At 41.9% G+C, this 24,703-nt stretch overlaps 1 protein-coding gene across 1 annotated transcript; it reads right to left on the bottom strand.

Moving 5' to 3' along the window:
- Positions 1-23,600: 23,600 nt before the first annotated feature.
- Positions 23,601-24,037, bottom strand: LOC136220243 (14 kDa proline-rich protein DC2.15-like). The gene has a single exon (XM_066008030.1). The coding sequence runs from the start codon at positions 24,003-24,005 to the stop codon at positions 23,601-23,603; it is 405 nt and encodes a 134-aa protein (XP_065864102.1). The 5' UTR covers positions 24,006-24,037.
- Positions 24,038-24,703: the final 666 nt, after the last annotated feature.

Below are 24,703 nucleotides of genomic sequence, written 5' to 3'. Positions count from 1 at the left end.
CCGGTTATGAACCACCGGCCTCCTACTCAGCATGTTAGGCGATAACGGACTAATCGTATACTTCTTTAAGTTTAAAATTCATTTGAAACCCTTTTCTTTCTCTTTTTAGAAACTGTTTTGAGCATATGATATTGAAAAGCCACATCAGTAAAGAATCACCCATTTATGTTTATACATACACAAAGAGGGGAAAGAAAGAAGTGGTTTATTTACAACCGTATTCAAATGTTATGTTGTGTGTTTATTCTACGCTAACTTATTTCCCCAAAACGAGTTTATTTACATGGTTCGCACCTTAATCGCCGTTGGAACGATTTAGGTGCGTTTTAAAACCCCGTTTGATGAAGCTTACCCGAATCGCCGTTGGAACGACTCGAGTAATTGAAAACGTCAAAGTAAAAACCTTTTAATAAGAAAACGTGGTTAGACATGCAAGTCAATTTTATTTTGTGCAAATTCATTAAGAAAGCGATTCAAAATCTCCATTATTAACAAAGAAAACGATTTTGATTACAATGTTCGCTTAATCCGTCGTTGGAACGGACTAAGGTTTTAAAACGTGGTGTTTTGAAGACGATTTGAAATATCAACAAAAATGACTCTATTTATCTACATTAGAGATCTAAGAAAGCTCATTAGCTTAAATAATTTAATTAAAAACTCTCTTTTTGGTGATTTATTTTCCCCACTTACTTAATGGACTCTCTAATTGTTATACTTACAACAATAAACTTATTTAAACTAATATTCACACTCAACTAAAGTCCTTTTGGAATATGGACCCATGAATGGGCCCAAAGAATAAAGAAAATGGTTTTAGACCATATATATATATATGTATACATTTAAATTCAAAAAGGAAAGGTAAGAAAATAAGATTTAACCAAAAATCATTATATGTATATGAAGATAATAAGAGCAATATATCTTATACTTTGAAATGTGAAAATAATAAGTAATCCTATAACTAAGAAAGTAATACTTATCTAAAAATGATTTAATTCAATAATCATTAAAATAACCCAAATATTCCCAAAACTATATATATACATAACTAATATAGCTTTAACCACCCAAAAATACCATATGCTAATATGTATTAATTATTTCCCAAGATACTAGATAACCAATATTTAAAACATAACTCAAATTAATACAAAAAATAATATATATACATACTTATACTTATATTGAAAAATGGAATAAAAAACAATATGCAAATATTCTAAAATAAATATATATATACTAAAATTCTAAAATAATTTGAAAAACATGTACTACATAATTATATATATATATATACTAAGGATTAAAAGTCTAAAAGTTAAGAAAAAAGGGACCGACATGACATTTTTTACATCTTGGCAGATTTACGACGGAAAATCCGTCGGTAAACAGCATTTAGTGACAGAATTGACAAATTACAGCAGCACTTCAATATTTTCCAGATTTATTCAAAAGCTTTAAATTAAATCTAATTCAATCGTTTTGGACTTCCGAACTACCAAAGATGGATCATAGTCGAAAACGGAAGTTCCTAAAACGATGTTTTCATTTTAAAACGTTATTTGGAAACCTCTTTTAAATTAAAAAACTTATAATTACAACATTTTCGATACCCGAACTACCTTTTTATCGGATCACGGTTCGTATTGGGATATCCAAAACGAGGTTTTTTATTTTAAAACAAAACCGAATTTTATTTAACACGAAACGAAAATTAAATAAATACGCTAACTAAATAAAACATGACAAAATAAATAAATGACTAAAGGAATAAAAACTATAGCATAAAAAAAATAAATAGAAGGAGAGAAATAAATTAAATAAAATAAAGAGTCTAGTCCTCGGATAATACCTTCGATTCGGTATCTGACAGTCGAAGCCGATTGATTCCACGATCCGCGAGCTCCCGATTTTAATCAAAATTTAGTAAAAATTGAACTTAGGAAATTTGGAATTTTTGAGAAAAAAATATTTTTCTCAAAAAAAATCCACTCTCTCTCTTTCTAAAAATGTTTAGAGTGAGAAAGTTTTTCCTCTTCAAGGCCTCCTCCCTTTCACCTTGGGATCCGTGCCCTTATATTGGGAAACGGATCCCGGAACAATGGACGACGCCCAAAAAAATTTGGGCGTCGCCAATTGTGGTTGGGCGGCCGCCCAACAATGTTGGGCGATCGCCCAACGGCGTTGGGCGAGCGCCCAACGCGAGGTTGGGCGCCCGCGCCCGATCCTCGTCGGGCGTCAGCCCGACGCGTTGGGCGTTCGCCCGACGTGGTTGGGTGCCCGCCCGGCGACCCTCGGAGCGTGCCCCGCGCCGTCGGACGCGTGCACTCCGTGGCCACCGAGCGCGCGTTCCGCGCAGCCAGACGCTCGCACGTCGCGGCCGCCGAACGCGCGCCTCACGCTGCCAGGCACGTGCGCTCAACGGCCCACGAGGGCGCGCACCGCCAGCGGTCCCAGGCATTGCTCGGACGTCGAGAGCGTGCCACTCGCGGTGCGTCCGACGGACGCCGCGCGCACGTCTCGAGCCGTCAAGCGGGCGTTCGACCATCGTCGTCCGCGTGCGGGATGCCGGTGCGTGCCCGCGCCGTGCCGTTAATTTTCCCCCGCTTATTATTCTTTATATATTTTTCAAAACTTCGGGAATCAATCGCTTGGACCGTCTTGTTTTCAAGTTTTCGTCACAGGTCCTCCGACTCGGTGTCTACAGTTGCCCCTACTTTTCTATTTTGACAGTGATGTGTGTGTTTCGAAAACGTTTTTTGCTAACGTACACATGCAATGTAAAATATATAAAAGTAAAAGACACGTAACGAGTAGGAGGGAACATACCTGACCTTTGCGCTGCGTGCTCCGACGTTGTTCTCTGACCTCTTCAGACTCTGCTTCAAGCTGCACCCTAGTTCACGACTGCGGGGATGATGGCTAAATAGCTACCCTAGTTTACGACCGCGGGGATAATGGCTAAACAGCTACCCTATTTCAAGATTGCGGGGATAATGGCTAAATAGCTACCCTGATTTACGACTGCGGGGATAATGGCTAAAGAGCGACCCTATTTTAAGATTGCGGGGATGATGGCTAAACAGCTACCCTGGTTTACGACTGCGGGGATAATGGCTAAACAGCTACCCTGGTTTACGACTGCCGAGATGATGGCTAAACAGCTACCCTGGTTTACGACTGCGGGGATAATGGCTAAACAGCTACCCTGGTTTATGACTGCCGGGATGATGGCTAAACAGCTACCCTGGTTTACGACTATTGGGATAATGGCTAAATAGCTACCCTAGTTTGTGATTGCGGGGATAATGGCTAAACAGCCACCCTATTTTAAGATTGCGGGGATAATGGCTAAATAGCTACCCTATTTTAAGATTGCGGGGATAATGGCTAAACAGCTACCCTATTTCAAGATTGCGGGGATAATGGCTAAACAGCTACCCTATTTCAAGATTGCGGGGATAATGGCTAAACAGCTACCCTATTTCAAGATTGCGGGGATAATGGCTAAAAAGCAACTCCGGTCAGCGACCGTGGGTCAAATGGCTCAAAAGCAACTTCGATCTGCGACCGAGAGTTAAATGGCTCAAAAGCAACTTCGGTCCGCGACCGAGAGTCAAATGGCTCAAAAGCAACTTCGGTCCGCGACCGAGAGTCAAATGGCTCAAAAGCAACTTCGGTCTGCGACCGAGAGTCAGATGGCTAAAAAGCAACTCCGGTCTGCGACTGTGAGTCAAATGGCTTAAAAGCAACTCTGGTCTGCGACCGTGAGTCAAATGGCTCAAAAGCAACTCCGGTCTGCGACCGTGAGTCAAATGGCTAAAAAGCGGGGGCTGTTTCTGGATTTTCTTACCACACTGTCGTCTGTATTTTCTCACTGGAGTTATTATCTAGAAGATTCGATGGGCACATGTCTTAGTCGGAAATGATATAGACTAATGATTGTAAAAATTGACTGTTGTCACTGTTCTGTAAAAATTGACTGTTGTCTGGAGTTGATGTTTTGACAATGTTGGTCACTGTCTAGGAGAAACGCAAGCTGAAACGGACTGCAAATCGGAGGTCTGTGCACCTGGTAATTAATTATTTACTTTTTATCTTTATGTCAAATCGTACTTTTTTCACTATTTACGGGAATGTCATTCCCTCTTCCTATATAAGGTGGTGGGGTTTCATTTCAACCCCACACCTTCTCTCTCCTCTTTCTCTCACTAGATTTCAATTTGGATTATTCTCGGGATGGAGTTAGATGAATGGGATGACACCAGAGGCATGGACGAGGTTTACGTAAACCTGGATAGAGTGGATACCTTCCACGACCCTACGACACACTTGAGCAGGACACGCTGCAACGAAGTAAGTGGTTTCTCACTTTTATTTGATTTGAACTCTAGGCTTTGGCACTCCTATACGAACATGATTTGCATGCTAACTCTTAGGCTGCCTTAGAGGACTTTAGCTGGAAAACGTGAATTCCTTTATTTACACGTAACACCTGTTTATTTTTGTGAGAATGCGGGTTATATGCATGTGAATAGTGACACTACGAATTTATGCATGCTAACAGTACAAAACGATTTGAATAGTAAAAACGTGAATAGTGCACGTGAATAGTAAAAACGTGAATAGTGAAAACTTAACTAATGCACGTGAATAGTGCACGTGAATAGTAAAAACTTAGCTAATGCACGTGAATAGTAAGAAACGTGAATAGTGCACGTGAATAGTAAAAACTTAACTAATGCACGTGAACGTATGTGAATAGTAAAACCTAATCTACGCTCCTCGTCACCTGTAGACGAGTGTGGATAAAAGAATTGACTAAACCTTACATAAATGATCCTACGGGAGAGATTTTTACAGAAAATTGGCCCTAATTGACCGGACGAACGAATACCTAGTTTTAACGCGTTCTTATCACTCGATAGCCTTACGAGTTGTATTTGAACTTTCTTATCTTGTTCCTCTTTAGCTCATCGAGATCTCCGGGACCACTGCCGAGGTTCTTTCATGGTATGATAGGCTGAGCGCCGCGGCGAGAGCCCGCGTGCAGGAGTTGGGCTTCGGACCCTTCATTGCAGCGCTGCCCCGCACCAACGGGGTGTGTGATCCCTTTGGCCTACCGGCCCTGTGTGAGCGGTGGGTTGACTCGACCCACACCTTCCACCTTTCCTTCGGGGAGATGACCATCTCGCCCCGAGATTTTTCATTATTGACCGGATTACGAGGGAGCAACACTCCCGTCCCTTTCCATTATGGCATGATGCGACCGCGGGTCGACCCTGCTAGGCTTGCCGCCTTGATAGGACCAGGAGTTCCTCTATGCGCCAAATCTACCCCGGTGAAGTTTATTTCGACTGCTAGCCTCTTGAGTAGACGAGACTTCTGTGAGACTAATGCTACTGATCTGGCGGTTCGTAGCTTCCTTGTATATGCTCTTAGCGAGACGATTTTCCGCACGAAGGGCAGAAAGGTGCATGCGGGTCTCATCCAGGCCCTTAGTGATTTAGATGCCGCAGCTTCCTATGATTGGGCGGGGGCAGGCTTAGCTTTTCTCTACAAGTTTCTGGACCTGACTTACCGGAAGTGCAAGGATTTCGGTGGTTACACCTTTGCTCTGCTGGTACGTGACGTCTTCTCGATTCGCCCGTCTTTTTTTTTTTCTTTCTCACACTCCTAGTCCTTGTTTATACCGCAGGTGTGGGCGTACGAGAGACGCATCCTTCCCAGTCGATCTCGACCTCGATTGAGAGCACAGAGGCCGCCTTTTATGGTTCGATGGAGAGATTTTGATCTGAGCGCTGAGAGGAGGCGGACAGTGTCATGGCTCCTAGATCGGATTGACTCATTAGTCCTCACACAGGTAGATTCCGCTTAGTCTTGCTATGCTTTGGCTTGAGTCTTTCTGACCCTTTTCTTTGTGCATATTTTTTTTAGATTAAGTTCAGGTGGGACGATCTTGACTTTGGTCCCGAGTATTCATACACATCGATGATCCAGGAGCAGCAGTGCGTGCTCACCGGCCCTTGTGTACGGGCGTGGTATTTGGGAGATCGAGTCATCACCGGAGTGAGTGATGTTCACTGGACGCCGGGGGAGATTCCCGTTTCCATGTTTGCTGTGTGGACTCTGCCTTTATCGGCCATTCGTCGAGATCTGACCCGTCATTTTGTCGGTAGAGTGGTCTGGATTCACGCCGGGGGCCGCGAGCCTTATTTGTCCACTTTACTGAGAGCGAGGGATGCCCCGGCGGCAGCGATGGAGGTAGATCCAGTGGCGGACGTGTTTTCGAGAGAGGCGGTCGAGGCCGTCTTAGGTCAGGCGGAGGTTCCGGTAAGTGATTCTGCCCTCTTTTCATTTTATTCATGATATGCTCGGAGATTTTATCGTGTGTTTTTTTCGCTTTTTTTTGCAGGAGGGATCCTGGCGGAGTGCCCACCTATCTGATTTTTTCGACGGTACTCGGGCTCAAACACCGGTGTGCGAGCAGCCCTATTTTGTCGACGAGTCCTCCAGTGCAGCTCGACCGGAGAGGTCGTCCATAGGCGTGCCTATACCAGACTATGGGAGAGATTATGCTACGATCTGCTATGATGAGTCCGGGGCACCTTACGCGGGATTTGAGACGGTCCCTCCTATCTTCTCCTCGAGGATCCCGTTTGATCCCTCGGACGCTTCTCTGACCACGAGAGAGACCTGTACGGATTATGTGGGGCTGTCTGGTTATTTCCGAGACCGCCTCAGCTTGCGCTGCACCGATCACCTGGTATGTATCATTACTGTACTTTAGTGTAGTGAAATGTATGCATGTGTGTATGATTTATGCTTTTGCCTATGCTGCCTTTTATTTGTGTTTTTTTTTCTTTTTCTGTAGAGTGATCTGCATGCCCATGAGCGGAGACAGAGCGAGCTAGTGCGGGAAGCTGATGCCCGAGTTGGTCATGTGTATCAAGAGAGGAACGACCACTGGTCGGGGATGATGCGATGGGAGACTGAGGGTCGTCTTGCCATCGAGGAGAGGGCGCGTGATGAGTCGATCAGACGCCTTGCTGCAGAGGAGAGAGCACGAGCTGCTGATGAGAGAGCACGGGTTTCTGATGAGAGAGCGCGAGTTTCTGATGAGAGAGCGCGTGCTGCCGAGGAGGCACTATCTGCGGAGCGGGCATCCCACCTGAGAGATTTTGAGAACTATTGGGACTTCCCTCCGTATTAGGCTCGTAGCTTTCATTGTTGCTTTGTAGCTTTCATTGTTGCTTTGTAGCTTTTATTAGGGTTTCTCCGATGTATAGCCGATGTATAGGGAGTGGGGTGGATAGTAGATAGGCTTTTTGTGAAAAGTAGGATAGGAAATGTATAACTCGTGATTCATATTACCATGCATTCAGTAGATTATGATGATTCCAATCATTCTCGTCAAATATATTCATGCCTTTATTTATTTACAACGAATTTAAATACTTAGTCTCTTATACATCGTTTTTGTAATTGCTCAAGTCATAACTATTGTTACCAGGATCCGCCTTTTGGTTTTCGGATCCCGGCGATTTTTCTCCTCTCCTTTTACTATCCCGGAATTTTTAAATGAGTGCCCTTTCGGGTTTTCACCTATTGGGATTTCCCTTATTGTTGCATAGGTCGCCCTTTGCGGGTTTTCAACCTATCGGGAATTTTTCTTTATTTTTCTTTTTTTTTCTTTTTTTTTACGAAAAGTATTTCTTAAGCCTATCCAGGTTGGTAGGTTCGGAGAATTCCATGCCGTCCATTGTGGTTAACTTCACCGCTCCTTTGCTTAGTATCTTCTTTACGACGAATGGTCCTTCCCAGTTAGGGCTGAACTTGCCCCTAGGGTCGGTGTGCGTCACACGAATCTGTTTCAGCACCAAATCTCCTTCTTTGATAGGACTGGTCTTGACTTTTTTATTGAAAGCTCGAGCCATCCTTCTTTGATATAACTGTACATGGTAAAGCGCTTCCATCCTTTTTTCGTCAACTAGAGCCAACTGCTCACATCGCTTTTTCACCCATTCCGCCTCGGGAATTTCTGCCTCTACTGCGATTCTCAACGATCGCTTTTCGATCTCAATCGGCAGGACTGCTTCCGTTCCGTATACCAAGGAGAATGGCGTTGCCCCAGTCGAGGTTCTGATTGTCGTGCGATAAGCCCACAACGCGAGTGGGAGGTGCTCATGCCAGTTCCGATGTGATTCCACCGTCTTTACGAGGATCCTTTTAAGGTTCTTATTATCTGCTTCTACTGCCCCATTAGCCTGTGGACGGTACGGAGAAGACCTGTGGTGTTCAATGCCATATTCTCGGAAAAGATTCCTTACTTCCCCCTGAAACTGGACTCCGTTATCCGTGATCATGTGATGAGGCACTCCGAACCTGGTGATCAAGTGTTTTTCAATGAACTTTCTCATCTGCTTGGATCCCAGTTTGCTAAACGACTCTGCTTCTACCCATTTGGTGAAATAATCGATGGCGACTGTAATAAACTTATGTCCATTTGAAGCATTAGGCCTTACTTCGCCGATGATGTCAATGCCCCAGGCAGCGAATGGCCAAATAGGTGCTAGCACATGTAGTTCCATGGCCGGAAGATGACTGCAATCGCCGTGGATTTGACAATCGTGACATTTCTTCTCATACTCGTTACAATCTCTTTCCATGGTGAGCCAATAGAAGCCTTGCCTAATAATTTTCTTAGCTAGTACTGCTCCTCCCATATGGGCTCCACAAATTCCCGAATGTACTGATTCCATCGCCTCGCGGGCTTCCCCCGCATCCAAGCATCTGAGTTGTAATCCATCAACGTGCCTTTTATAAAGCAAGTCGTTGTGGATGACGAACTGACGGGCTAGCCTTCTAATCACAGCTTGATCCCTAGGTTCTGACTCTGCCGGATATGTTCCATCTTTCATGAAGTTCACGATATCGAAATACCACGGTTTTTCATCGGCCCCTAACAGCATTACGTCTTCGTAGCACGGTTTGTGAGATCTTCTCAATACCAATGGTTTCGAAGCAAGGTTCCGGGGGTTGTCCCAAACTAACACCAAAGTGGCCAAGGCATCCGCGGCCTGATTCTGAGCTCGAGGAATGTGATAGAAGCGACATTCTTTGAATCTCAATGCCAACCCTTCTAGCTGATCTAGATACGGACGTAGCCTTTCCTCCCTTACCTCCCAGTTTCCTTGTGCCTGTTCGATGATCAACTTGGAGTCACCCCAAATTTCGACATATGACGCTCCCAATGCTGCTAATGACTCCAAACCATAAATACACGCTTCGTATTCGGCCATATTATTGGTAAGAGGGAAGGATAACTTCTTCGCCATCAGGATTCTTTCTCCTTCTGGTGAGATAAGCAGTACTCCTACTCTGGCTCCACTCGAATTAACCGCTCCGTCGAAGAACATTTTCCATGGTATAACTTCGATTGCATTCAAATGTTCATCGGGGAAATCATAGCTTATCTCTTCTTCTTCTGTATTCAGGGGTTGATTAGCCAAAAATTCTGCCACGGCTCTCTCTTTGATAACCTTCTTCGTCACATATTCAATGTCAAATTCGGATAAAAGCAACAACCATCTGGCTAACTTTCCCGTTAAGGATGGAGTTCGGTACAGATACTTCACGGGGTCCATCCGAGAAATAATGATCACTTTATACGATTGGAAATAGTGCCGCAGTTTCTTTGTCAACCACACCACTGCCACACATGTCTTTTCGATCATGTTGTACTTGAGCTCGTACTCTAGGAACTTCTTACTCAAATAATACACCGCGTGCTCCACACCGGTGTCTCCCTCTTGAGCCAACATTGCCCCAATAGATCGCTCCTCAATCGCTACATAGAGGAGAAGCGGCTTTCCTAGTTTAGGCGGTCTCAGCACTGGCGGATTAGACAAATAGCTCCGGACGCTCTCCAAAGCTTGCTGACACTTATCATTCCAAACAGCGGGTTGGTCTTTCCTTAGAAATTTAAAGATTGGTTCGCAGATTGCGGTGAGTCTTGCTATGAACCGACTGATATACTGAACCTGCCCCAGAAACCCTCTCACTTCCTTCTCATTTCTCGGCGCCGGCATCTCTTGTATAGCCTTTACTTTATCAGGATCTACCTCGATTCCCTTATTTCCGACTACATAGCCTAAGATTTTCCCCGACGAAACGCCGAAAAAGCACTTCTTCTGGTTTAACCTCAGTTTGAATTCTGCAATTCGGGCCAAAAACTTCTCGAGTGCGGCAAAATGCCCTTCTCTTGTTTCTGATTTGACCATCATGTCATCCACATAAACTTCCACCTCCTTGTGTATCATATCATGGAACAGTGCTGTAGCCATTCGCTGGTAAGTTGCCCCGGCATTCTTCAAACCAAACGGCATTACCCTGTAGCAGTATGTCCCCCACTCAGTTGTGAACGAGGTTTTCGCTTTGTGCTTTTCGGCCATCTGAACTTGCATGTAGCCCATGAAACCGTCCACATTCGTGTGTAAGACGCTTGACGCTGCACTGTCGATCAATACATCGATATGAGGCAATGCGAACTCATCCTTGGGGCTTGCCTTGTTAAGATCTCTGTAATCCACGCACATCCTCACTTTGTCGTCCTTCTTTGCGATGGGCACTACATTTGCGACCCAAGGGGGATAGTCGATCACTTCGATGAATCCTGCTTCTAACTGCTTCTTCACCTCCTCTCTGATCTTATCTGCCCATTCGGGTCTCATACGTCGGAGCTTCTGCTTTACGGGCCTCGTCTCGGGATATGTTGGAATACGGTGAGTTACGATTGATTGATCGATTCCAGGCATGTCTTCGTATGTCCAAGCGAATACAATTTCGTATTTTTTAATTATTCTCTCAAATTCTTTTCTCTCTTCAATAGTTAGTTCTTGAGCAATTTGTATAAGTTTAGGATTTTCATCCGTACCAAGATTGAAAGTTGACATTTCTATCGTATTGATTTCAAATGTAGGCATGTTATATGAATGAGAATGCATGGAATGATCATGATCGACATCAAGCAAGTAAGCAAAATCAGAATTCATTTCATTGATAGCGTGGGTGATTACATCATCGGACTCAAACAAAGCAGTAATACAATTTTCATCCTCAATATCTTCGGACTTCTCATATACTCTCGAGGTACTAGGCTCAATTTCAGCTCCTGTAGTCGCTTCAATGGTAATGACCTGCTCCTCGGCATTTGAATCTAGCATCATGATCTCCTCGACAAAGCAGATTGCCTTTGCCCCAGTCGGCGACATCATTGAAGATTTCAAACCCTGTTAGAATCTTTCCTTCCATGCTAGTCCACGACTCGGAGGTTCCCGAATATGGCTTTCCATGCCCCTCGCTTACAAAATGCTTCCTCAAGCCTATTTTTCCTTCTGCACTCATGTTGGATGGACTCCCCTGCTCATATCCCAAACCCCTCCGGGTTTTCTGACTTTTAAAATCCGGAAACTCCGACAACCCTTGATGGTGTGCTCCTAATCCCATTCCCGGGATGAAACCTCCCTTCATCATCTTCACCACATCGGTGGTCATGCTCGACTCGTAAATCCCAGAGACTTGGAATCCGGAGAAAAGTTGAGGCTCAATTCCCAATGCTGCCACCGAGCTCAGTTTTTCAGCTCTAATTGTTACTATCTCCTCCCCGAAAGGGAACTTGATCATTTGGTGGAGCGTGGAGGGCACACCTCCCAGCTTGTGGAACCAAGGGCGTCCCAACAACACAACAAAAGTTACCGGGATGTCCAACACTGTGAACTCAGTCTCTTCCTCATGCGGCCCTACTTTCAATTTGGCCTTGAAAATTCCTTCAATATGCCTACGGCTGTCATCGTATGCTCTGATCACTGTTTCAGAAGCTGTCAAGTCTCCTCTCTCTACTCCCAACCTCGACAAGAGTTTCAGCGGACAAACATTAATGGCCGATCCATCATCGACCATCACACAGCTAGTCTTCTTCCCGTTAATTTCCGCTCGGATATACAATGGCTTATTATGAGCCTTCCCCTCTTCTGGGAGATCTTCGTCAGTAAATGTGATCTCCGTCTTCTTTCGGGCCATAATTGCCCCTACTAGCGCTGTCGGCTCGGTATCGGTGGAAATAACCAAATTCTGCAACTCCTTCATCAGGTTCTCACGATGGTACTTAGAATGGCATAAAACTTCCCAGACCGTAGACTTAGCTTGCGTCTTCTTCAACTGTTCAAGAACTTGGTCATCGGGCTTAGGAGCCGACCCTTCTCCAATCTCAGTCTCTACCATTGGTGCCTTTCCTTCGGCCACACGACCTGATCTCGTCATTACCACAATTTCCGGCTCATCATCTGATTCGTCCCAGATGTTAATAGGAACCCTTCGATTAGCATCCTCCTCGTCCGAGGAACTCGCCCAAATGTCTACGACCATTAAATCCATGACGTGAGGAATGCTCGGATTCAGGAAAAAGGGATCCGCCGATCCATACAAAGCCCAACCTATCAACTCATCATAGTCACGGAGGGACACTCTACTCATCCTTCTTGCGGCCAACAGAATAGCACCTCGTTGTATGCACATAAGCTGCACCTTATCGCTCATTGTCTCATTACACTGCTCATAACGGTGTCTCCACCTTTTAGCATAATCCACAAAATGTTCCTCGGGGAATTGCCTAATCCTGTCCAGATCATCCAGGGATCCCATCCATGGAATGTACATTTCATATCTTGCCACAAAGGCATTTCGGAGCGGTATCCAATGACACATCTCTTCCTCTGACAGACCTTGATGCCACAATAAGGCTTCACCCATCAAGGTTTCCGGAAAATGTTCATGCAACTCACACTGCGGAAATCCGGCGTTATACATATGATCGCGGAATATCCTCACATGCTCCACAGGATCCTGGTATCCACCATACCTAGGCATCGCTAACACCGCATCGGGTGTTTGGTAAGACGGGGAATCAGGGGTTTGCTCTGCTAGCATCCATACCGTATACTCCTTGATAAATCTCTTCGTCATAGCTGCCCAATCGGTCTTAACATGCATCGGCAGCGACATATACCACATCAGCGGTTCACCCATCAGTGAATTACAAAACAAGCTAGTGATCTCTTCTTCTTTAAAACTCAAAGCTGTCATAGCCGATAAGTAGAAGTGGAGGTGCTCCATAGGGTCCTTATTGCCGTTATACTTGCTCACCCTCGGCAATGGACGCTTGATGGGTCCAATCTGCATTGCAAAGCGCTCCGCAGTTTTATCCCCAGCTTTCTGATACTTTTCAAGAAACAAATCCGACAACCGATCCCAATCGTGCTTGCAAGAGTCGGGCAATGAATGGAACCATTGCAAAGGCTCACCTACCAGCGAATGGTGGAACCACTGAGCAATTTCATCTACCCCGAAGGATTCAATAAACATGTCGTGCATATACTCACGCAAGTGCACTTCGGGATCCCTTCCTCCACTGAACAAACCCAAATTAGGCACGATAGTCCGAGACGACCCTTCTCCGGTCTCTTCGGCACTATCCTCGTCGTATGGTGCTCCACCATCCGATCCTTCCTCCATTGGTTCGTCCGCTTGTTCCTCACCCAAGAAGGACACATACAAACCATTTCCCACATTGCTTCTTTCGACGGAGTCCAACAGCTCCTCTACATCTTCCTCAAAAGATTCCATCACCACAGTTTCCGTCAAACCAGCTCCGATCACGCTCACCCTATGATTAGGCAATGGATTGCGTCTAACGGAAGGGTTTGCTGACGAAGGATCAGCTATCTTCTTCTCCTCAATCAAATCTTGGATTTCGTGTTTCAGCCTCTCGCAATTCTCAATCGTATGTCCATAACTGCTGTGGAACTCACAATACCCTCTAGCCTGAATCTGCGGAGTAGGTTGAGCTTTGTTGTACGGGGTAAGGGCTTTCAACAACCCCTTCTTCTGCAGACGTTCAAAAACTTTCGCATAGGTCTGATCGAACTTGGCGAACCGCCTCTTTTCGATAGCATTAAGATCAACCACTTTCACTGCCGCAGATTCCGTACTCACGCTAGGCCCTCCGGCACTATATCCAGACTTCGTCCACTTAGTATAAGCTTTCTTCGGCTCCCCATCGCTTTCGACAGTCAAGGCACAACTATACATCTGATTGAAATCTGTGAACGGCATATATCTCAACTCATTCTTAATATACGGCAACGTATTGCCGATCACCATTCGGATCTGATCTTGCTCAAGCGGCTTCTGTTTCATGACCGCGGCCTTAGCCCTCCATCTTTTCACGAAATCTGAAAGGGATTCCCCCGTCTGTTGCTTAATGCTCTCTAACTCTTTCAAAGTGACTTCCAGCATGGTGTTAAAGCTATACTAAGCGATGAATGACTTCGCCAACTCCTTCCAATCCTTCTTTGTCACCATTGGCAATGCATGAAACCATGTGAGGGCAGCCCCCTCCAGGTAGGTGTTAAACAGCCCCAAGACTTGATCCTCAGTTAGGATCGTGTGCTTCATTACCGCCACGTACTGATTCATGTGAGCGGTGGGATCTCCAGTTCCATCGAACTTTTTCATGTCAGGGAGCCGGAATTTCAGAGGCAAAGCTGTTGCTGTCAAACAATTCTTCAAGTTATAGAAATCTTGACTCCCGGAGCTTCCTCCGTGCAAGTCCTGCACTTCCTGTGTGATGTGTTGCCTCCACTCCTCTTCCTTAGCTTTCTCCTTCTCTAACTGTTTTCGGACATAGTCCTGATAATCCTCCTCATTCCCAAAGCGAGGGCCCTTATTCACCTCATTCTCAGCACGCTTACTACCACTCTTGTTGTCCTTCAGTGCTAACTCAGCTAGCTGGGCCAAGATCGCGGCCAGCTGGTCGTTGATATTATTCACAGAATTCTCCAATTCAGCCACCTTCTCGTCGGTTGCAGACATAATGACGGAAGACTGAGTATACTCGGATGAAGATGATTTAGAAGCCACAACTACTGATTCGGGACTGTATACATTAGTATGATGACGTCTCGCGAAACCACAACCGCTTAATGATGACGTCTGCGCGAACGGTATCCATTAGTATGTATGCATGGTTTTATATGCATGATTCGTGGTGTGTGCGTTTATTTATTTATGATTATAAGATAAGAAGAACAAACGTTAGTTCTAATTACACGTATCACGACATCTCTCTTCCACCCTTATTCCTCCACACACTCGTTGGTCCAGGTCTCTTTCCTAGGATTTTGGTTTGGGGCTCACATTGCGGTCCAGGGGACGCGTGATGCCGTCGATTATTGCGGGAAAGTAAATCATTCATCAGACAATACAGTTCATTTTGACGTATCAACGTTCAGTGACTAAGAAATCGACCAAGTTGGATTGTCCTTTCAGAATAATTCATCTTTCGTCCTTTCGTGAGACGCATTAGTTCGGGTTTTGACTCCCTTTGAGCGCATCTCAGTTTTTAGACGTGGTACGAGTTATTCTTCTAGTCCAATCGTTCGTTATTATCAATGACTCGTTCCCTTTTGTTCACGTGGGTTCGTGTCTCGATTTTTGGATTACAACGGGATCTTTTGGGTCTATCGAGAGACGTAACCACGTGTTTATTTAGTGATGGAATCACTTTTGGATTTTATTTAAGGGAACAGACTCATCGCGTAATGTGTTTGTTCTTAGCGTCGAGGATTCGTTTGCTCATTTTGCTACGTGAAAAGATGGCGAGTCTTATTTTGAGCGCACGATAATCTTTCGGCTAATTACAACTCTTTGTTCCTCCCAATCCACGGGATATATCATCTCAGTGTGGTTATAGAAAATCAACGTTTCGTTGAATCGCGTGTTTGTTCGAAGCGAGGATATCACCGTTTTCTTTCCTTTAGGCGCGAATTTAAGCAAACACGTATATCGGGCCATATTTCTTGCAGTTTTGGTAACGGTCGAAATGATCGAGTCGTTAGTCAAAACCCGCAGTCTCGTCCATATGGCGCAATTATATGGTTTGGCTTAATTCGGCTTCGAGATTTTAAATGGGGTATACTCTCGCCCGAGGCACGTATTCAACGACATTGGTTTATTTTCTTTAACTACTCGCGGGATTAACATATATCATAGATTCAGAATGATTTTGGTCGTTTAGTTCATTTTTATCTTTTTATTTTCTTAGTCACCTTTTGCGGACACGTCCATTTCTCCTAAGAATGACACAAGGCATAACGTAAAAGCTCGTCTTTTATTCGGAAGGGACGGGCTACTTGTGCGAAACTTTTCACGTTACAACAAGGTCGTTCGAAACAGAAATGTTCTTCGTTTTCGTTTCGTCGTGATCTCGTTTTATCCCAATTTATCTAAAGAATGTGAATAACGGCTACCGTTAATATAGTCTTTTGTATCGAAATATAACTATTCTTAACACCGAACCGATTCATACTAATACGTGCTTACGTCATCACGTATTTCCTGAACACGTGCCTTCGTCGGGACACCGAAAGGGACAAGGCGGGTCGCACATGTTCATTCATATGAGATGACTAAGTCGTCTTTAGTTCAAATCGTTTCGATGTTTTTTAAGGTAATTAGTATGTCGATTCATAAGTATATATTAACACATCGTCCCATTTTCTTTACATACTTTAGGATTAAATACGTATCATGGCGGTTTGAAAACACGAACTGATTCATTTATCACATCAAAAATAGTAACGGGTAATCCTATGGAAACTTCTAAGGCTACTATATGATGACACGGCTGACCGCGGGACCTCACAGGACCGCACAGATTCGCCCCTAACGAATGGATGGGGACCCTCTGGCGCCTTACTGTAAGGGGGAACTTACGCTAGCCTCTTTCGAGCGACGAATGAACTCTCGCTAGAGGTTTCGTGGAAATTACCCAAAGGGTTTGCAATAATGCTCGTGAATGCATACGAAAAGAAGTAAAACGATCCGTCCCCGTTAAGGGCTTAGTGCATGCCTTCCGGAATCAAATTTCTCGCTTCCCCAGCAGAGTCGCCACTTGTTAGACGAGGTGTCGCGGCCTAATCTCCCGGGCGGACCGGGGGGTGGACAACCTCATGGCGACGTAAGCGGTGATTGGCGCCGAAAGCAACCAATCGTGGAATCAACCTGCTCGGCAGGACCGGAGCTCAGAGATATGGAAGAGTCGCCACCCACGAATGGGAAAATGAACACCGATCCCTTGCGGGAGACCGGTGTGGGTTCGGGAAACTTAGGTACGAGCCGAGAAGGCTAGCTCCTTTCCGGAGAAAGGCTACTAGGCACCCCGACATCGCCCGGTTATGAACCACCGGCCTCCTACTGAGCATATGATATTGAAAAGCCACATCAGTAAAGAATCGCCCATTTATGTTTATACATACACAAAGAGGGGGAAGAAAGAAGTGGTTTATTTACAACCGTATTCAAATGTTATGTTGTGTGTTTATTCTACGCTAACTTATTTCCCCAAAACGAATTTATTTACATGGTTCGCACCTTAATCGTCGTTGGAACGATTTAGGTGCGTTTTAAAACCCCGTTTGATGAAGCTTACCCGAATCGCCGTTGGAACGACTCGAGTAATTGAAAACGTCAAAGTAAAAGCCTTTTAATAAGAAAACGTGGTTAGACATGCAAGTCAATTTTATTTTGTGCAAATTCATTAAGAAAGCGATTCAAAATCTCCATTATTAACAAAGAAAACGATTTTGATTACAATGTTCGCTTAATCCGTCGTTGGAACGGACTAAGGTTTTAAAACGTGGTGTTTTGAAGACGATTTGAAATATCAACAAAAATGACTCTATTTATCTACATTAGAGATCTAAGAAAGCTCATTAGCTTAAATAATTTAATTAAAAACTCTCTTTTTGGTGATTTATTTTCCCCACTTACTTAATGGACTCTCTAATTGTTATACTTACAACAATAAACTTATTTAAACTAATATTCACACTCAACTAAAGTCCTTTTGGAATATGGACCCATGAATGGGCCCAAAGAATAAAGAAAATGGTTTTAGACCATATATATATATATGTATACATTTAAATCCAAAAAGGAAAGGTAAGAAAATAAGATTTAACCAAAAATCATTATATGTATATGAAGATAATAAGAGCAATATATCTTATACTTTGAAATGTGAAAATAATAAGTAATCCTATAACTAAGAAAGTAATACTTATCTAAAAATGATTTAATTCAATAATCATTAAAATAACCCAAATATTCCCAAAACTATATATATACATAACTAATATAGCTTTAACCACCCAAAAATACCATATGTTAATATGTATTAATTATTTCCCAAGATACTAGATAACCAATATTTAAAACATAACTCAAATTAATACAAAAAATAATATATATACATACTTATACTTATATTGAAAAATGGAATACAAAACAATATGCAAATATTCTAAAATAAATATATATATACTAAAATTCTAAAATAATTTGAAAAACATGTATTACATAATTATATATATATATATTAAGGATTAAAAGTCTAAAAGTTAAGAAAAAAGGGACCGACATGACATTTTTTACATCTTGGCAGATTTATGACGGAAAATCCGTCGGTAAACAGCATTTAGTGACAGAATTGACAAATTACAGCAGCACTCCAATATTTTCCAGATTTATTCAAAAGCTTTAAATTAAATCTAATTCAATCGTTTTGGACTTCCGAACTACCAAAGATGGATCATAGTCGAAAACGGAAGTTCCTAAAACGATGTTTTCATTTTAAAACGTTATTTGGAAACCTCTTTTAAATTAAAAAACTTATAATTACAACATTTTCGATACCCGAACTACCTTTTTATCGGATCACGGTTCGTATTGGGATATCCAAAACGAGGTTTTTTATTTTAAAACAAAACCGAATTTTATTTAACACGAAACGAAAATTAAATAAATACGCTAACTAAATAAAACATGACAAAATAAATAAATGACTAAAGGAATAAAAACTATAGCATAAAAAAAAATAGAAGGAGAGAAATAAATTAAATAAAATAAAGAGTCTAGTCCTCGGATAATACCTTCGATTCGGTATCTGACAGTCGAAGCCGATTGATTCCACGAACCGCGAGCTCCCGATTTTAATCAAAATTTAGTAAAATTTGAACTTAGGAAATTTGGAATTTTTGAGAAAAAAATATTTTTCTCAAAAAAAATCCACACTCTCTCTCTCTAAAAATGTTTAGAGTGAAAAAGTTTTTCCTCTTCAAGGCCTCCTCCCTTTCACCTTGGGATCCGTGCCCTTATATAGGGAAACGGATCCCGGAACAATGGGCGACGCCCAAAAAAATTTGGGCGTCGCCCATTGTGGTTGGGCGGCCGCCCAACCTAGTGTTGGGCTACCGCCCAACCTTGTTGGGCGGCCGCCCAACAATGTTACCCAACTTTCGTTGGGCGATCGTCCAACGGCGTTGGGCGAGCGCCCAACGCGAGGTTGGGCGCCCGCGCCCGATCCTCGTCGGGCGTCCGCCCGACGCATTGGGCGTTCGCCCGACGTGGTTGGGTGCCCGCCCGGCGACCCTCGGGGCGTGCCCCGCGCCGTCGGACGCGTGCACTCCGTGGCCGCCGAGCGCGCGTTCCGCGCAGCCAGACGCTCGCACGTCGCGGCCGCCGAACGCGCGCCTCACGCTGCCAGGCACGTGCGCTCAACGGCCCACGAGGGCGCGCACCGCCAGCGGTCCCAGGCATTGCTCGGACGTCGATAGCGTGCCACTCGCGGTGTGTCCGACGGACGCCGCGCGCACGTCTCGAGCCGTCAAGCGGGCGTTCGACCATCGTCGTCCGTGTGCGGGATGCCGGTGCGTGCCCGCGCCGTGCCGTTAATTTTCCTCCGCTTATTATTCTTTATATATTTTTCAAAACTTCCGGAATCAATCTCTTCGACCGTCTTGTTTTCAGGTTTTCGTCACAGGTCCTCCGACTCGGTGTCTACAACGGGAAACGTGATTTCTAAAAAATATAGGAAACAGAAACGTGGGGGAACATGTAAATATTAAAAATATAGTGGCATATTTATAAATATTTAAAAATATAATAAATATAAAAATAATGATAAATTATAAATACATGAACTAATTATTGGTAAAATGAAAACAAATTAATTTAAAAAACTGCCAATTTAATAAAATAAACATGTTACTACCAATTAATTAATAAAAACAAATATGTATAAATATCAAAATGTGTAAAATTAAAGTCTAGCTAAACAGTAAAAAAAAGCACTACTTAAATGATAAACAATATAAAAGGTCGTCCAGCCAATCCATTCTAGAAGCTTCCCTCTCTATCACACCATTCCAGAAGGCACAGAAAAAAGAAAAAAAAAACCACAGAACAAATTACCAACTACGAAGAACTTGAGATCAAACTGGTATTATGATTTCCAAAACCAGTCCAAGAAGAAGCAATCGCAATCGCCACTTGGAGAAGAAGAAAACCCAGACCAGACTAACAACTCACACCAGATAAAAGAAGAAAAAAATCGCAAAACTAAGAAGAAGAAAGTCTGGAGATCGATTTCAGTATAAACTGCTTGAGAATCTCTTTCAGATTTTGGAAACATGTTTCATATTTTCTTTATTTACAGAAACATACCCGGAAACGGTTCGTTTCCGTTTCCAGGAGTTTCCTTTTCCCACATCTTGTGGAAACGTAGAAACACTACTTCTCCAACGTTTCCGTGCTTCATAGTTGGACATTCATGCATAGAGCCAAACAACTGATATGTCGCAAGGCAATCATAAAAGCATGCAGATATCATCCGATACACTCGAGTCTATTAATATGAAGACGTATGTATTTCGCAAAGTTACTGTTTGTCATATGGTTGTTGGATCAAATAAATAAATTTTCACAGGTAACAGAGGAAGAGTATAATTGGTGGAAGAAAATTGTCTTACCTTACTACTTGTATTGATAGCTATTTATAGATTACAGACATGACTCTTAGTAAACAACAATAACTCTCTATAAATACAGATGACTCTTTGTGAAACAATACAACTTTTGATAAATATAGAAATGACTCCTGGATAATACACTGAACCAATAAGTTTATTATTTCAACACACCCCCTTAAATTTATAATTTTTTATCCCTTAGTAACACCAAGAACAGTTCTTAATCTGTTGACATCTTCAAATTTCATCATCATTGATCTCTTCTCTCTAGCCGACATCATACCCATTATTATCTCTATCATTTTTTTCTTCCTCATAATCATGGTCGTCTTCCTCATCATCCTTGTTAGTACCATCAGCATTACTATTATCACTATCAACTGGTATTTTGGGTTTTGGATGAGGCACATAATTGGTGGTGCACCTTCTTCGTGAACTTGACACAATATTACTCATGTCAATGTCTTCTATTTCTTTCACTCTTTGCTTTCTCTTTTTAACTTCCTTGATTTTTTTTCAGATGCTTTTGATGACAATCCTTCGGAAAATATCTCATTGAGTTCCTTGATTAGCTTAGCCTCACGTTTGTTCTCATGGACTTGCTTGATTTTACCAGAGGTTTTTTCAATACAGTATGGACTTCTGTTGTCCTTTGCTTCTTCTTCCACATGCTTGCTTTGCTTCTCGCTTGATGCTTTGACTTTATTTTCAATCCTCTTCCTCTTTTTAGATACTTCAGAATTTTGCACCTTTTGCTTTTCACTAATTTGATTCTTTGGTTTTACTTCATCTTTATCTCCATCGTCCTCATCAATCTCTCTGTCTGAAGACTTCGAATTTTCATCAGCCCATAGCAATACGTCATCTAAATGATCACTTATATATTTCTTGTATGGATCAAGTGCAAATTTATCAAGCCCAATATCTTCCTCTAAAATTCTACAAAGACAGACCATTAAAACTTCCTCATAATTGGGTTTAATATAGGAAGCTCTTTTCATCATGGCCTTGCTAATACTGCTCTTACTTGGAGCTTATTTCTTCTTACTGACTGGATCAGTTTCTGGCAAAAGGTCCTCATCATGTGATACATTTTCTTCTTCTTGTTTGGTTAAATACACATGCCTTTCACCAATTTTTACTAAATCCTCAGAATTCTCATCATCATCATTTTCTAAGGACTCCACCCGACATCACATGACAAATTTCTTCTGTACATCCAAAACATATTTCTCCAATCCCAAATCCGTCTCCAACAACCTCCTGATCCCCTCCAAGGTCAAAGAATCGACTTGTTCTTTGATGTGATTGATGCATAAGCATATAGCTTTCCAAATCTGCGACTTGGTCTCCCACAAATGAATGGCGATTTCTCTTTTCACCATGATTCTCAATTTTTAGGAGAATTTTTGTCTGGCTCTGATACCAATTTGTTGGATCAAATAAATAAACTTTCACAGGTAATAGAGGAAGAGTATAATTGGTGGAAAAAAATTCTCTTGCCTTACTACTTGTATTGATAACTATTTATAGATTACAGACATGACTCTTAGTAAACAACAATAACTCTTTATAAATACAGATGACTCTTTGTGAAACAATACAACTCTTGATAAATACAAAAATGACTCCTGGATAATACACTGAACCAAATTAAAGACTATTAATTATAAGTTTATTATTTCAACAATGGTAACAATGAAAAAAAATGTACATAATGTACATGATCATGTGAAATTGTCACTAACTTAAAGAGAGGCATATCTAGGGATGCTACTGATTAAACTTGATATCTTCCAGATCAACAGCTTTCCCTTTTGTTGCTCGACCTCGAGCCTCTTGTAGTAGTCTATCATTTAGGCCAAGCTTACATTCAGCCAGTCCACTACAGTAAATGATTCATTGTTAATGTTAATTACAGAATATGTATGGAATACGAAATACTGAAGACCTCGCTTTAATTAATAAATCATAGGGATAAGGTACCTAACGTTTTTGGAAAGATCACATTTACTCCTTAATATGAAATAGCAAGATTTTAGGTCTATCGTTTTACTATAGGTGCAATTTTGGCCTCTTGGATGGAAAAGTTAAACACTATTAAACTTATATACCATATCAGATAATTTATATTTAGAATTGTCCACGTACAATTACACTACATCTTCTTAATTACTGTGATTCATGTCTATATATGCACTTATCAATTTATCTCATGATGCTTTCATTTTCCAAGGTACAAGTTTTATAGCACATTTTTTGAGACGTGAAGATGTCCTTAGCTGAAACAGTGAACAATCCTCTAAATTCTAGATTAATGGTGCAGCCAGAACAATTTATACAATTCTTATAGTTTGGATCCAAAAAAAAAACCATAGAAGTGATAATCTCTTGAAATGAACTAAATTTTGAGATACTATTTATTATGAGAAGTACAATCTCAAAAACAAACACAGCTTAAGTATTATTCAACAAGAGTAGGCATTATTTTAAATGTCAAAAGTACACAATTTCTAGTTCCCTGGCCAATGAAATGCCATATAAATCGAACTAAAAAGAACAATTACAACTATAAAACCATAATGGAAACAAGGAAATGATATAGGAAACCAAACTAAAACTCATACAGGGATTGGAATTGGAAGGGAGAAGAAGTATTTGAAAGATTTAAGGACACTGAAATCCAGCAGGAACATCCTTTCCACAGAAATTCAAGAGCAAGCTCAAGGAGATAGGAACATTAAGATTGAGACCTAAAACATTAGCCTTAAGAGCAGTGCAAAGGCAAATGGGAGCTTCAAGATCAACAAGACCATCAAGAAGAGGGCAGCATGGTGTCTTTGATGGTGTACCAATCACAAGGCTAAGTAAATCGTTTAATAAGTTAGCACATACACCTAGCTTTAGTGTGTCAATAGGGCATGTTTCCTTTGCGGGTGGTGAGGCTGCTTTTGGTGGTGGTGGTGGTGATGGGGAAGGGGTAGTCTGATGAGTGGTTGAGCTAACCAAAGCAAAGAAGACAAGGTTAATGGTAAGGAGAAGGGCAATGCTTGCTACTGACTTGGAAGTCATTTTTGGATCAAAGTAGAAAGAAATACACTCTAATCTCAAGCTAAAGGGTTCTTGTGAATTGAATGAAGTAGGCTTAGGGTTTATATAGATGGAGAATGTTGGGTTTTTCTAGTTAAGAAATTTATTAGTCCCCTGAGTTTCTGTATATTGCATTAGCCAGTCCTTTATTTTGAAAAAAACATTGTAGAGTCCCTTAAGGTTTTTAAAATCAGCTACTTAATCCTTTTGTCCAAAATTCTGATAAGCCAACTTTAGTACTACAAAGAGTTTAACACTCATAGCACATCATCTATACATCATTATTATAATAACTTTATTTAGCTAGACTATTTTTTGTATTATATTCTACAACCCTTCAATTATAAGGTATCTACAAAAATAAAAAATAAAAAATAAAAAATAAAAATAAAAACTTACCTTTAATTAACAAAATTTTGGATAAATAGTTGATTTGAAAAAATCAGAAACTCTATAATGCATTCATTAAAACAAAGGATAAGGTATCAAAATAGGTCTATGATTTTTGGAGAAATATCAATTTAGACTTTACGTACAAAATGACATCAATATAGGGTTAATGTTTAAAACATGTACCAATTGAAGCCTCGGTAACGAAACGTGACGTTATTCATATGACTCCGTTAAGTTTTGATTTCTCTCTCTATGTACAATTGGCAGAACTTAACAGAGTAATATAA

The sequence above is a fragment of the Euphorbia lathyris genome, chromosome 2, assembly GCF_963576675.1.
Source record: "Euphorbia lathyris chromosome 2, ddEupLath1.1, whole genome shotgun sequence".
NCBI lineage: Eukaryota > Viridiplantae > Streptophyta > Magnoliopsida > Malpighiales > Euphorbiaceae > Euphorbia > Euphorbia lathyris.
This window is presented reverse-complemented; position numbering and strand designations above follow the sequence as displayed.